At 36.6% G+C, this 15,538-nt stretch overlaps 1 protein-coding gene across 4 annotated transcripts in view; it reads right to left on the reverse strand.

Annotated features, from left to right (window-relative positions):
- Positions 1–15,538, reverse strand: part of si:ch211-278a6.1 (SRC kinase signaling inhibitor 1) — a 154,508-nt gene that overhangs the window by 73,110 nt on the left and 65,860 nt on the right. For 3 of the 4 annotated variants that reach the window (XM_036589467.1, XM_036589468.1, XM_036589469.1), the window contains one exon: positions 11,839–11,865. The exons of the other annotated variant lie outside the window; for it this stretch is intronic. In XM_036589467.1, coding sequence (XP_036445360.1) covers positions 11,839–11,865 — 27 coding nt within the window. The remainder of the gene's footprint in view (positions 1–11,838; positions 11,866–15,538) is intronic. 4 annotated transcript variants of the gene reach the window in all.

Consider the following 15,538-nt stretch of genomic DNA (forward strand, 5'->3'; position numbering starts at 1 on the left):
AAATGAGTTGTATAAATATTCTTTATTGCTTATCCTTTTGCTCTCTGGACCGAGGTATATACCCATCCATATTTATAGCAACTGGAGACCTCCTACATGACTACAAGTTGTTTGGGAGAGTTGCCAGAAGAAAGCCTCTGCTGTCAAGGACTGACAGATGTTACTGGAACTTTCAATGGGACCATGTTCCAAAACAGAGCCTTCTGGCAACAAACAACAGAGGTGTACACAAAGACAGCCATGTAGAAAAGTACCTTATCCCCGAGTGAAGTGTGGTGGTGGATATCATGTGGAGCTATTTTTCTTTCCAAGGCACTAGACCTGAACATGGTTTCATGGACTCCATCATGTACTAGCAGAAATTAAATCAAAACCTGACTGCCTCAGCCAGGAAGCTCAAACTGGGCCGTGGTCGGATCTTCAAAGTGGACCTCAAAATCGGCACAAAAATGGTTCACTGACCACAGAATCAAGGTTTGGCCATGGCCATCCCAGTCCCCTGACCTAAATCCCATAGAAAACCTTTGGGATGAGCTGAAGAGGAGAGTCCACAAGCATGAACCTCAGAGTCTGAAGGATCTGGAGAGGCTCTGTATGGAGGAATGGCCTCAGATCCCTTGACATGTGATCTCCAGTCTCATTAAGCGTTATAGGAGAAAAGCTGGTATCTTTGCAAAGAGAAGCTGCACGAAGCATTAAATGAAGGGGTGCCAACAATTGTGGCACACACAGATTTGAGGAGAAATTTTATGTTAAGATTTAAGTGTTTTCTTTTAATCATTGTATGTCTAGAGAAGGTTAATTTTTTATATCTTGAATAAAATTACAATAATAAAGAATGTTTAAAACCCGTCTTTGCTCATATTCATGGAGAGCACTGTAGTTGTAGGCTATATATATAATAATAATAGCAGATATATTCACACAGACTCTCTAACAGTTCAGGCTAACGGCTGATTGATAATAAGCCTTCTTATGCTCTCTTCTCTTCTCTCTGTTTCTCTCTTTTTCTCTATCAGACACTCTAATCCACAGATATCTCCTCATAATGAGAGAGGAAGCGCGTTACTGTGTGGTTCTCCGATGCTGAACAGTGGTTAATGAAGAGACTTCCACATCTCAGCACTCAGCAGTAATGAGCTCCCAGGATTCACTGGGGGAAAAGCTGTGAGCCGATTGGTGAAACAGGGCAGAGTCTGCAGAGCGAAAGACCTCTGTTAAACTGCCAAAAAGAGCAGGTCGTCCGCTTTCATCAGCTGTTTTTTACGCTCCCAGATGACTTCCATTCGTTTTCTTGCATAATGATCGTAGATATTATAATGAAATAATAATCAGATAAAAAATTCATCATATGCAATAATACGGTCAGAGAGGCTTCCTGAGGCAAAAAACATGGTTTACAAATACATACATACGGAGAGAGAGAGAGAGAGAGAGAGAGAGAAATCTTGGCAGAATTTCTATAAGAAAGACAAAAAGGCTAATTGTTTAGTTAAAATAGAAAACAAAAAAAATTAAAATAGGAGCAAAATACAATAAAATTAACCATAAATTTCTCTCTCCCTTTCCTTTTCTTTCGCTCTGCCTTTCTCTCTCTCTCTCTCTCTCTCTCTCTCTCTCTCTCTCTGATTGATGACCCCCTGTGTGACTGTAATTGTGCCATTTATCCACCACAATGACCAGAGTGGCCACACACACACACACACACACACACACACTCACGCACTCTCAAATGTCCTCCTTTACTAGACCATGCAGCTTCTCATCAATGTAGTGACCATTTCCAGCAAGTTGGACAATGACTTCCATTCTATTCTACTGCATTCTAAACTATCCTGCTCTATTCTGTTGATTTATGCTGTATTGTGTTACTGCATTCTTTTCTATTATATATTGTTGTGCTGTTTCATGCTGTAATGTATTCCAATATACTGTATTATGTTGACCAGTATTACATTTAAGCAATAGAACACGAGGGGGGGGTGGGTGTGTTATAGCGATAACACACAACCTCGAGTGTTCTATTGCTTTTATACAAGAATTAAATAAATAAAGTAAGAAATTAATAAACAGGGCTGTGAACGCGGCACTTAATATGTTTTAATGTGAGCAATTCCTTCCGCCAAATTATAGTTCCTTAACAAGCAGCTCGTTGCTACATCAGAGTAACGAGCTCCGCTCACTCGCTGCACAGCCGGCAGTTCGTTCTCCAGCTCCACACAGACCAACTGAGAGTTTGGGAATTTAGTGTGGTCTCATCTTCAGAGTCTGACCAAATCGGCTGTCGGTCAAATGTGATCTTAAAAGTATCCATTTTCTGTTTGTGGCAAAGTGAGAAGAAAAACGTTCAAATGGCTTGAGCGTCTCCTATCAAAGTCGTTGCTTAGCAATGGCGTCTCAGCGGAGTGATACAGTGTTTGTGAAAAACCCGTGATGTTATGGTGAAATATCAGCACGGTTAGAACGCTTCTCAACCAATCAGCTTGCGTGGCCGGAACTAACTGTTGTAGAATACACTGTATTGTATTATGTTGTACTATATTCTTTTTTTATTGCATTGTATTTTGTCCTATTGCTTTCTAATTCTATTCTATTTTATTGTTTTCTATTCTATTCCACTGCATTCCATTGTATTGCATCATATTGCATTCATTTGTATTTTTCCATAATTTATAGTTTTCTGCTCTACTGTATTGTACTGCTTTCTATTCTATTCTATTCTGTTGTTCTATTTTGTTCTATTCAATTATGTTCTGTTCTATTCTATCCTATTATATTCTGTTTTGCTCTATTTTGTTCTATTCTATTCTATTGTATTCAATTATATTCTGTTCTATTCTATTCTATTCTGTTCTATACTATTCCATTCAATTCTGTGACTGCAGATTTATTTGAGCTGCTATGAATGAGTATGTATGAATGTGTGTGTATGTGTGTATGAATGTATGAATGTGTGTGTGTATAAATGTGTGTGTGTATAAATGTGTGTGTGTATGAATGTGTGTGTATGTGTATGAATGTGTGTGTGTGTATGTGTGTATGAATGTGTGTGTGTATGAATGTATGTGTGGGTATATGTGCTTATGAATGTGTGTATGTGTGTATGACTGTGTGTGTATGAATGTGTGTATGTGTGTATGACTGTGTGTGTATGTGTGTATGAATGTGTGTGTGTGTATGTGTGTATGAATGTGTGTGTGTATGAATGTGTGTGTGTGTATGTATGTGTGTGTATGAATGTGTGTATGTGTGTATGACTGTGTGTGTATGCATGTATGAATGTGTGTATGTGTGTATGAATGTGTGTGTGTGTATGACTGTGTGTATGTGTGTGTGAATGTGTGTGTATCAATGTGTGTGTATGCATGTATGAATGTGTGTGTGTGTTCTGTCTAAAACATTTACTGTCCAAGAGTTAAATAGAGTCAGCCCTTGTCCTCTCACTGTGCATCACATTTAATCTAATAATAACTCACATTAACACACACACACACACACACACACACACACACACACACACACACAGATGTAGATGTCTGCTCCCTCTGCTGGAAAAAGATGGGCTCCAGCAGAGAAGAGGATAATCTTAACCAAAACACATCAGTACACAGAACTAAATGGAGGAAAAAAGAGAAGAAACAACTGAAGTATGAATTAAATTACATCTCTCTCTGTCTCTCTCTCTCTGCCTTTCTCTCTCTCTGTATCTCTCTCTCTCTCTCTCTTCTGTCTCTATCTCTCTTTCTCTCTGTCTCTCTATATTTATAGCGGTGTTTCTCACCCCTGGTCCTGGAGTCCCCCCTGCCCTGAACATTACAGTGTTTTATAAATACTCCAAACACCTGATCCAACTAATCCAGGGGTGCCCAAACATTTTGTCTTGGGGCCATAAAGAAGACTGAAAGGTTTCAAATAGAGTTGATAAAAATGTACAGTGCTGTGTAAAAGTCTTGGGTGTTTATGTTTGTAAAACAACCAAATATCAGTAGAATGAATGCAAATCAACATAAATACAGTAAAACGCAATTTTGTTTTATTTTCATAAAGTAGTTGATCTTGTGAGCTAATTAGAAGAATAACGTCTGGCACTTCCAGCCATCGCATGGATTTGTTAAATTCCATCACCAGCACACCTGATTAAACATAATGCAGCACTGATTTTCTAAACCAAGCATTAGATGATAGCTACAACAATTTAGAGGAAAAGTTCAGGAAGAGTTACATGAACACACTGACATACGTAAAACCACTAGTGATTTTATTAATATTATGTGTATATATTATTATTAATATTAGATTTTTTCTGAGCAAATGAAATTTGCTGGCCAAGTAAACCGCTTTTTAATCGTCATTTTTTTTCAAGTGCCTAAAACTATTGCACAGTCCTGCATAATGTAATTAATTATATATAGCATAAGTACATGTTCTCTCATTGGATGAGGGGGAGGAGTTAGGGCAACTTTTGTGTTGAGCCAAATCAAACACCTACATGGGCCAGCCTTGTGCAGGGCAGGGTTACTCCAGGGCCAGAGTTGGTAACCTGTGGGTTACAGGAAGAGAACTACAGGCAATATGAGGAGAAACTACAGCAGCATCAAACTGTAACCATACAGTGTCAATATTAAAGAGTGTTGGGTACCAAGGCCCAATCCCATTTCACCCCTTGCCCCTACCACTTAGCCCTACCCCTCCGTTTTGCATGTTCACGTCTAGCGATAGGGTGTCAAGAATTAGGGGTGGGCGATAATAAATAATCCCCCGCCGACCCCCCCCCCCGCCTTTGAAGGCATATGATGTCCTAAACATAACTAAGGCCCAGAAGTGAGGAGCTGAACTTTACCCTCCTCTGCTATCACTGCAGACTGGTAGGGTCGCCTACAGAGCAGCGCTGGTAGCTGTTGAAGGAGTAATGTTCTTTTTATTTGAGAGTTACATTTAATCATTTTTCTGTGTGTTTTTTTCATTCTGTTCTGTCGGCTCAACATCTGTTCTGCTACGTGAGAAGAACAGACTCTAACACACTTCAGCCCCGATGCTGATTGATGCTGGATGTACTCAGAAGTTCCACTGCAGTTCAGTAAGTTATTCAGTACTTAAAAAGTTTTTTTGAGCTGCTGCTTTTACTGTAGTCATTATTTCATCAAAGTAAGTTAGACTTACACTGGAGTTTTAACCACTCTAAGGTTTAACTGCCTCTCTCCCTACGTCTCTGCCTCTCCTTCTCTCTGCCTCTGTGTGTCTGTCTGTCTCTCTCTCTCTCTCTCTCTTTGCTGCTCTCGATCTTTCCTTTGCTAGTGTACATACTCTCTGTACACTCTGTCTTTTCTATCTTTATCTCTCTTTCTTTACCTCTCTCTTTTTATTTTCCATCTCTTTCGTTTTCTGTCTCTCTCTTTCTATCTCTTTTCATCTTCTTTCCTTGTCTCTCGCACACATTTTCTTTCTTTCTTTCTTCCTTTCTTTCTTTCACACATTGTTTTTCATTATCTTTCTCAATCTCTTTTTCACTCTCTCCGACACTTTTTCCTTTCGTTTTTTCTTTTTCTTTCTTTCTCTTTCACAGTGTCTTTATTTCTCTCTCTTTTCACTCTCTCTGACTTTTTTCTTTCTTTCTTTCTCTTTCACACACTATTTCTTTTTCTGTCTTTTGACTCTTTCTCTCACTTCTTTCTTTCTTCCTTTCTTTCTTTCTCTTTCACACATTGTTTTTCTTCATCTTTCTCAATCTCTTCTCATTTTCTCTCTCACACAGTTTTTCTTTTTCGTTCTTTCTTTCTTTCTTTCTTTCTCTTTCACCCAGTTTGTCTTTCATTTTCTTTTTCTCTCTCTTGTCCTTTTACTTTTTCTCTCACACTTTCTTTCATTTTTTCTTTCCTCTCTCTCTCACACACACGCACACACTCTCTCGTATATACATTCTCTCTTCTCTCTCTCTCTTTTCTCTCTCTCTCATACACCCTCTGTCTCTCTTGTTCTCTCTCTCTCATACACCTTCTATCCCCCCTCTCTCTCTATCTCTCATACACCTTCACCCCATACACCCTTTTTTGCTATTGTAAGACACAGAAAGTGAGGCTAAAATTGCTCTGCATAGTTGAAATTGCTGTGCTAAATTGCAGTAGATTGGTGCCTGATTCTGTCTTTTCCTGAGAGAGAGAGAGAGAGAGGGAGAGAGAGAGAGAGAGAGATAGTGTCACACTGGGCTCCAGGTAGGGGGTCATGAAATAGCTCTCCATTCATCGACGGACAGAAAAAAACGAGAGATGAAGAACGGAGGGATGAAAAGAAACATGGAGCCTGCAGCTCCTACCACGTCTTCAGCTCTCCAGAGAAAAGACGACTTACTGAGAAGTGTGACCACAGCATCCACTGACTGCAGCACAAACCACGTCCACCAATTCAGCTACTAAATTGGAGTAACAACTTAGTGTGTGTGTGATTGTGTGTGATTGTGTGTTAGTGTGTGTGAGTGTGTGTATTTTTAAAGTTTAGAATGAAAGACAAAAAAAAACATTTTTCATTCTTTTAGGCTTAAAGAGCAAAACCTTTTTTTTCATTGCTGAGTTTATAATTTCTGCATTTCCACTTGTTGAGGGATAAACAGTGATGTTCAGAGTGGTTTGGTGTGAAATGGTACATTTGTAGAGAAACTCACTGAATCAGATTGGTTTACAGTGGTCGTGATGGGAACCAGGGGTCACCATGACTACAACACAGATATAGCCATTTGATTTACTATCAAAAACATGTGAACCTACATGTTTTATAAGTAATGTTGATATATGTTATTTTTATCTAACAATGTGTAAAACGTGTGTGTGTGCGTGTGTGTGTGTGTGTGTGTGTGTGTGTGTGTGTATCAGGTAAAAATAAGCCTCTCTGATTCCGCAAGAGAGTGCTTGTAAAGAGCTGCTCTCTAATGATAAAGACAACAAGAGAGGCTCATCGCAGTCCGGAGAGAGATTACAGTCGGAGGGACAAAACAAATATTTAGTTCCAGATTCAGGGGAGCTCAGACGAAAAAGGAGCAATTTTCGCAGTGGAAGAGCAAAAGAGCCGAAATAAGCCAAGATTCTGACAATAATTTTGACGAGAGCTTAATTTCAGCCAGCGCTGTGTGCCAGGAGAGCAGACTGCTTTTATATCAGCGTCTGTTCAGGGAGAGAACGTTCCAGAGATTATCCAATATTCAGATGATTAGTGCTCCATCAGTGACTGACAGACACACACACACACACACACACACACACACACACACACATACAGGCCAAACAAACTTCTGCCAGTCAGAAGTTTGGGGAGCTAAATGCTTTTCAAAATCTTCTCCATACAAACCTTTTCTATGTCAGTTTGCAATAACTTAATATATTAAAGACTGAGCAGGTTTATTTTAATAAAAACAATATCATGTGTAAATATCTGTGACTATTAGTAACAGTCCTGTGTTTGTAAGATTAAGAGGAGATACTGAATTATGCTATGGATTAGAATAAATGTTGTATTTGTTATCATAACTATAACTTGCATAATAATGTACTACACTATCTTGACTGATGACGATGTCTTACCAAATTGTTTAGAATCATTATATTTTCAAGTAGATTATATAAAATCTTATTACTCCATCATGAATTTTATTTTGTTGATATTTTTTCCAAATTAAGGATAATAATTCTGTCTCATAATGAGGTATTTGTTGTTTGTTTGTTTAGCTGAAGGGTCTTTGCTATTACTTACTATTATTATTTGCATAATAAAAAATATAACAACAACAAAAATAACAGCATTTCTTATTTTACTATTTATATTATTATATTGTCTATAATTGGGAAATAAATACATTATTGGGTTCCACATGCCCTCCAACTGTGAAATGAACACAGTGAGCACACGAACACCACAGGCATGTGTTTGCGCGCGTGTGTGTGTGTGTGTACGTGTGTACAGGAGCAGCAGTAACATGAACAGAGTCTGTGTGAGTGAACGTGAACGGTCAGATGGAGTCCAGTTACTCTACTTACAAAACCAAATGAACGAGGAAGTGGAGGACGGAACTGAATAGACCATTTAACCTTTTCCACCAGGCTCATTATTCAGTTATCCATCTTAAGAATTATTATAAAAGTATCTACTATAAATCATTCAGTAATTCCTATAAAACTAATGAGAGACTCTAAAATAAGAAACTAAAATAAGTTACAGTTCAAAAGTTTGGAATCATTTTTTCACATTAATAACTGTTATTTTATTCCATAACAAGCCATGCAGTTTAGGCTGAGCCATTATTATATGTTATGATTACTAAACTGAGCACCACATTTTTCACCCTATAGTTATATATTTGCCTCCAGATTTGATCACCACTTATGAAATATGAGGCATTCAGGATATTAATTTGACTAAAACATTTCATGTTCCACAGCTTTCTCAGCCGTTATAGAATCATCCACAGCTCTGTTCATCATTCTGGACACGTCTAACCATTCTTCATATAAACTGTCTATTTGAACATATCAATTTGAGAGCAGTGATTCCAAACTTTGAACCAGTGGTGTCTGCAGTAATTGAGTAATAGTTTAAGTGAACTTTGAATATACATTGTTAAAAAGACTGTAATTTTACAGTAAATTACAATACAACAGAATTTACAATGATATATTTACGATATACCATTGTATTTTGCTATGGATTCTGGGAACTGATGTCCAGAACAGTTTACTGTACACAATTTCTGTAAAGAATAATTCTCTCAGATATTGTTTCAAATTCCAGTGAGTAAATATTACTTTATATTTGTGTAGGGTGAAGTACTGGCAACTCAACTAACCTTCACTTTAAATTGGTTATATTACATTATATGTATGCTTTCCATAGACTTAAAAGGTCTGCCAACTATAAATTTTGAAAATATTATCAGTAAGACTTTATATATGAGACTTGAAGATCAGTAATTAAAGTTAGATTTGCAATATTTTAAACAATACAAGAGCAAATAAAGCATTAGCAATATTTCAAAGTGCAAAGCTAGACCAACTCACAGCACTTAAACCAGGACAATCTGTATGTTTCCAATAAATAAAACATGCCCTCATTTTTTAAAGTCTCATATTTTTAGTATGGAAACACATCTAAAATATACTTATTTGCATTTTAAAGTAATGCATTTTGATTATACTTTAGTGTGCTGTAAGGACATAATCATGTATAATCTTATTTCTTGACATATTGAAGTACACTAAAACAAAAGCATGTTCAACTGTCATTAACGTTAGTGTATCATACAGAAGGATAATTCAGAGCAATGACTTTTAAAGTGTGCTTTAGTACATTGTGTTGCATTTTAGTTACAATACAACTCAAACTAACTAGCAATCAAAAACGGCCATCTGTACATCTAAAAGTAGTTTCATGAATAGCAGAAAGTTGTTCTAATTTAGAACACAAATCATTTGTAGACAAGATGTATATCAACATTACTTAAATATAATGTAAGTACATATATGCTGTGTTCAATTATTTCTAATAATATACATTACGTTTATAAACATACACTTAAATGTTTTATTTGTTAAATGTTTTTAAGTGTTTATTTAGTGACACTGAAATTGAATTAAAATCTAGTATTATACTTAGAATATATTTCAAAATGCGATAACAATTCTTACAAATTACAACTTAAGTTGTTCAAAAAAAAGTACTCAAAAGCACAATTAGGCACATTAAATATATATTTAAATATGTAATCATTAAATTACAATAAAAATATGTTGTTTAAAGTATACATTAACATTAAAAATGTTTTCAGATTAAATGCACTTTTTAAAAAGCACATTTAAACACATTTTTCTTTCACCAGAGTCGTGATATGCATCATGAAACTGCCTAAGTGAATTGACTTGATTCAAATGTGTACATCATTTCCCCTTTGAATGAATAACTTGTTTTACAACAGCACTGTGGATCAGGTCACCTCCTCTGGGCAGTGAGTGTGTTGATGTAATATATCTTATTCATGTCAAAGTGAAATCAAGTCAGTTTGTCAGCTGCAGTTTAAAGAGTCGCTCTTGTGAATAAAAGCACCACAGCAGGTTAGAATAAATCATTCACAACTACATACTGTTAATGCTGCGTATTGTAAACAAACATGATGACAGCAGTTCCAGCTGTGTTACTGTACACTGACTCACAGCACTTTCAATATCAGTAACCACCCAGCCTGAGGAGTGAGGAGTGAGATAATATAACATCATGCTTCAGCACAAGACATACATCACTGACCTTATCACACACACACACACACACACCTTCATAGCAAAACTAACTCACACACACAAACTCACACAATCATAACGCTGCTGTCGGAACAAAACCTCGTGTCTACATTTTTGTCATTTTTTTCAGTTTTTGACATAATTAGAAAACGCCTGTTGTTCTTTACACTTGTGTATAAATTTCATGATGAATGGATCAAAAGAAACGACCCAGATTTACTTGGAAACTTTTACTTTTTTGCTTCTCCTGTAAAGTTACCATTTTGAAGATACAAGACAAAATGAGCCTCCTAACAACCACCTGCAAGACCTGGTAGACACCAGAACTGCCCCCATCGCATAAACAGCACTTAAAGCTTTCATCTTTGAGAGAGAGGAGAAAATCAAGCTGCTTCAGATCTGAAAACATCCACAGGTGTTTCTGTCCATCCTTCCACTGTGAGAAGACAAGTCAGCACTATGGGTCTGAAAGGATGTGCAGCTGTCAAGATGCTCTTACTGAGAAAAACAGCAGACAAAAAAGACATCTGCAAAGAAGCTGGTGCTGGAATGACGGACTGACCACCCCAGAGTCCAGACCTCAACATCACTGAATGTGTTTGGGATTATTTGGATTGTGAGAAGTGGAAAATGCAACCAACTTCTAAGACTGAACTTTGGAGGTGTGACAAATCCTCCCTGTAGATTTCTTTGAAAAAATGAAACTGAGTCTCCAGAAAAAAAGCAGAGGCGTAATAAAGGTAATAAGTGGACACAATAAATACTGATAAAATAATTATATTTAGTTTTTGAGGCTCCTGTGTGTGTGCTATTCTTTATTATTCATTTATAAAAAATGAATAATAAGTATGGTAGACAAAGTCATGAACACATCCTCTACATTGTTAGGTACAATGTACTGTTCAGGTACATTTTTCGTCCATCAAGGTACAAACAATGTAAATGTTCCCTCAAAGGTACAACAGTGGTTTTAAGGTCCAACTGTGAACCTTAAATAGATTTTCCAGGTGAAAAGTACATATTTGTACCTTTTAGCCTGGAGACGAGACGGGGTGTGTGGAGTCAATACAACTTAGAAAATATCATTTCAGTGGATTATGGTACAATTATGTTCCCTGACTAAAGGTACTGAGATGAACCCTGGAGGGTTCCACCCCAGCGACAAGAGGGGAACTGCTCCAGTGACAGTTTAGTACCTTTATTTCTGAGAGTGCACAGAGAACACAATTACTGTTTATTGGAATAAATTTACCATATTGGAGGAAATACAACATAATATGTGGCCTGTGCAAAATAGCACACTTTATATTTTATTTTTTCCAATATGTTAAACTTAAAAAAATAAACAGAACATTAAAATGCAGAACAATGTCATATTTAAGTGTGTTCTCTGTAGAAGATGTGTTAACATATTTACACATAGAAAACCAACAAAACATGTTGTGACCTGGGGTGTTCAAACTTTGGAACACGATTGTTTATACAGGTTCACACACACACACACACACACACACACACACACACACACACACACACAAACACAGCAAGATTGACTAAAAGTGCTGACCTTAAAACTCCAGTAGTTTGGCTGTTGCTGTGAGAGAGAAGAGAGAGAGAAAAGAGAGAGAGAGAGAGGAAAGTTAGACATTCATATTTTCTCCTGCAGACGAGAGGAAAACAGTCTCAGCACTTTCTTTCCTCTGACAGTCAGCCTGGTGGGAGAGAGAACGGCGGAGAAACGGAGAAGGACGTCACGCTGAATAAATGAAAAGCTCATTATGCTAACGGAGCTCTTCTCTTCACACCCTGCATATTTATAACACTCCTTCCTGAAGAAACACGTGGCCTTCCATGTCTTAGATTTGTATTAAGGAGCTCCACTTTATCATGAAGTGCACGAAGCCGGCACTTCACTCCAGCCTCTTCACGCCGAGCCCTCTGCTGCCCCTCACTCCGCATTGGATTAGAGCAAAGTGTGTGAGGATGAATTAAACACACAGTGGTCTGGATTCACAATGTAATTAGGAACTGACAGTGGAATCAACATCACAGGTTGATTTACAACGGGACGAGTTTTGTGAGAAAAGACGTCACTCTAGGTCTTCTGGAAGTCCTAGAAGCATCGCTGACTGAACACAAGTGGTGGTCTAACTGTATTTCATTCAGTGGTTAGAAACAGGAAACAGCAGTGGCAGTAAGATGTCAGGACTTCTTAGTCACATAAAACATGACTTTTACAAGCTTCAAATCTTCATGTTTAATCTACAACAGCCAAAAAATGTTTGGGTGAAGTACTGTTAGCTTAGCGCTAATATACTGCTAGAATCCCACAGAATTTAAGCACTAGCAGAAATTAGCATTATCATAATACTCTTTTTTTGACGAGTTTTGACATTTATGGCTTGAACTGAAGGCTGAGCTCTAATGTCACAGTTCAGCACTGAGTATCACAACACTTGATACCAAACCCCACTATAGCAAAAAGTTAAGTGCGTACTAAACCTTTGGGCCCTCCGGTGGGCTGTTTCGGTAGTGACTGTTTCGGTTGTTTTAGTTAATTTTGAGCACAACTCAAAAATGCTAGCCAGTACATGACTAGCAAACAGCTTTTAACAGCTGTACACACATAAAATCATAATATTTTTCATTAAAACAAAAACAAAGTTTACTTAATAGTAGAAAATATATGTTTCAGTAGTGACTATTCTTAACGTTCCACACTGATTTTCAGACACAATTATTTCATGACAATGAGATCTAACTGCTCACCATGTGGCAGTGAGGGACAGGGATGCAGTCTTACTTCCTGCTCTAAAATTCAGGGGTGTGGCTAAAATAAGGCTCCGCCTATGGACTGTGTTTTGGTAGTGACATAAAAACATGGGATAGAATTTTTGAATAAAGCTTTATTTATTTTTTTCTTAAATGAAACTGATCATAAATTTTAATCTTTTGAAAAAAAGAAAAATGAACAAATAGAAAAAATACTGAGAATGTAAGTATTATTTTCACAAGTGTAAATTTAGAGGTTATGGTTTAGGACAAACACCTGTAAACAGAAAGTACCATATGAATAATGATTTTGTGTATATTTAGGTTATTACCATCTCAATTATTGCCTTGATTTGAAACAGTTCATAACATAATCCCTGTAAAAGGTCAAAATACTTAATTGCTTTTATTTATTTATTCTTTATTTATTTATTTATTCACTATGGGACCACAGTTTGAAGAAATTCAGTAGAATGGTCTATATAAACGCTATTATTAATGAAGTTAATAAAGAAGCTAGTTATTAGTATAGGTAATATACAATTTTGTTGTTTTTCATGTCTTCACATGATTGTAAAATACCTACTGCTCTTTACCTTGTATCAAAATTTCATAATGAACAGCCCAACAGAAAAACTTTAAAATAACTTTGAATGGAAGTTAATGGAATAAGATTTTATAAGTTATTGACTTTTTTCCCTGTAAAGTTTTTGTCCTGACAGCAACAATTCTGCATCATTATGTAGTTATATATTATTATATTCATTATAGTTGTATAAATATATAACTATATAATTTCTTTTTAATATAACAACATATTGACCATTTATCAGCACATAGTGATACATACTGAAAGATAGAGTCTAGGTTAAAAATCGCTAAAGTATTGCTTTAATACGGCCGGGTTGTAGTGATTAACTCCACACCCACTGGGATGGGCAAATGAGCGTTTTAATTTCTCTCTCTGTCTCTCTGAGGTACAGAATGAAATGTAGAATAGAATATAATCAGTGTGTGTGTGTATGGTGGGCTAAAGCTTCAATGGTCAGGGAAGACCTCCTGAACCCAGAGAAATTACACATCCGGAGCAAGCTCATGAATTTTAATTCACATTGCACATCTCTCATTCTCTCAGCTTATTCTCTCCACTCTTATCAGCAGAGCACGGCCCACAGCACAGTTCACACACACACACACACACATACACACACTACACACACACACACACACACACACACACACACACACACACAGGTTTATTGAACGTGGTATGGGGGTTGAGGGATGCCGCACAGGCTGTGTAGATAGTACAACAAACACACATGAACCATTAGCAGGAGAGAGTGAGGGAGGAAGGATGCAGCACACACCATTTAGATAGCAAACAACACACACACATACACACACACACACGCATACACACACACGCATACACACACACACACACACCCTTGGGAAATTGCATGCTCAAATTTTTCTCTGACCTGCTCACTGCATCTAAACAACAACAACAACAACAACAACAACAATAATAATAATAATAATAATAATAACAATACTGCTACTACTACTATTATCACTACTACTACCAAAAATAATAACTCTCAGAACACCAGGCACTATTTTAGAATCAAACCTTTAGCTGGCAAATACAATGTATACTGTATGGTGCTTAATAAATCTATTGTTTATTTTATAAATGTCTCAATTTTACGGTTTTTATTTTCACACACACACACACACACACACACACACACACACACACACACACACATATATATTTATTATTTATATATTATATATAATATTTCATTCAGTTATATTTTAAAGTTTTATAAGGTGAAAGTTTTACTGTCACAGTTTAAGTTGCACTTTCACAGTTCAAAGTTTAAAATTTAAAGTTTAAATATCTGCTTTACCAGTTCATAGTTTTACATTTATAGTTCAACATTTTATATTTGCAGTCAAAGCTTCACTTTCACTGTTCAAAGATTTACTTTACAATTTAATGTTTAACATTTTTAGCTTAGAATGTTACTTTTACACAGAGGTGGGTCGTAACTAGTTACGTTTACTCTTGTACATAAGTAAAGTATGTATGGAGCTGAACTCTCCGGAGTATTTTCAAATGATAATACTTTTACTTCTGCTCACATATATTAGTGAAAAAAGGTATCTGTTTTTACATTTAAGCCCTTCATATTTAGTTACTACTTCCTGGTGTTATATGTAGCAGATTCTGATTGCAGTAGCTCAAATAAATAAGGGGGTTAAAGTCCAAGCAGAGTTTTATAGATGAGTGTAAACCAGTGGATCACCATAATCAAACAGAGGAAGTATAGTCATTTGAATAAGCGTAAGTTTGGCTGATGGGGTGAACAAAGAGCACTTTCTACATAAAAAACTGAGTTTTGCCTTAACCTTAGAAGTGTGATGGGAAAAGATGATGTACTATCTAACCACATTCCTAAGTACTTGTAAGTGGTGACCTGTTC

Source organism: Colossoma macropomum, unplaced genomic scaffold (assembly GCF_904425465.1).
Source record: "Colossoma macropomum unplaced genomic scaffold, Colossoma_macropomum, whole genome shotgun sequence".
Taxonomy (NCBI): domain Eukaryota; kingdom Metazoa; phylum Chordata; class Actinopteri; order Characiformes; family Serrasalmidae; genus Colossoma; species Colossoma macropomum.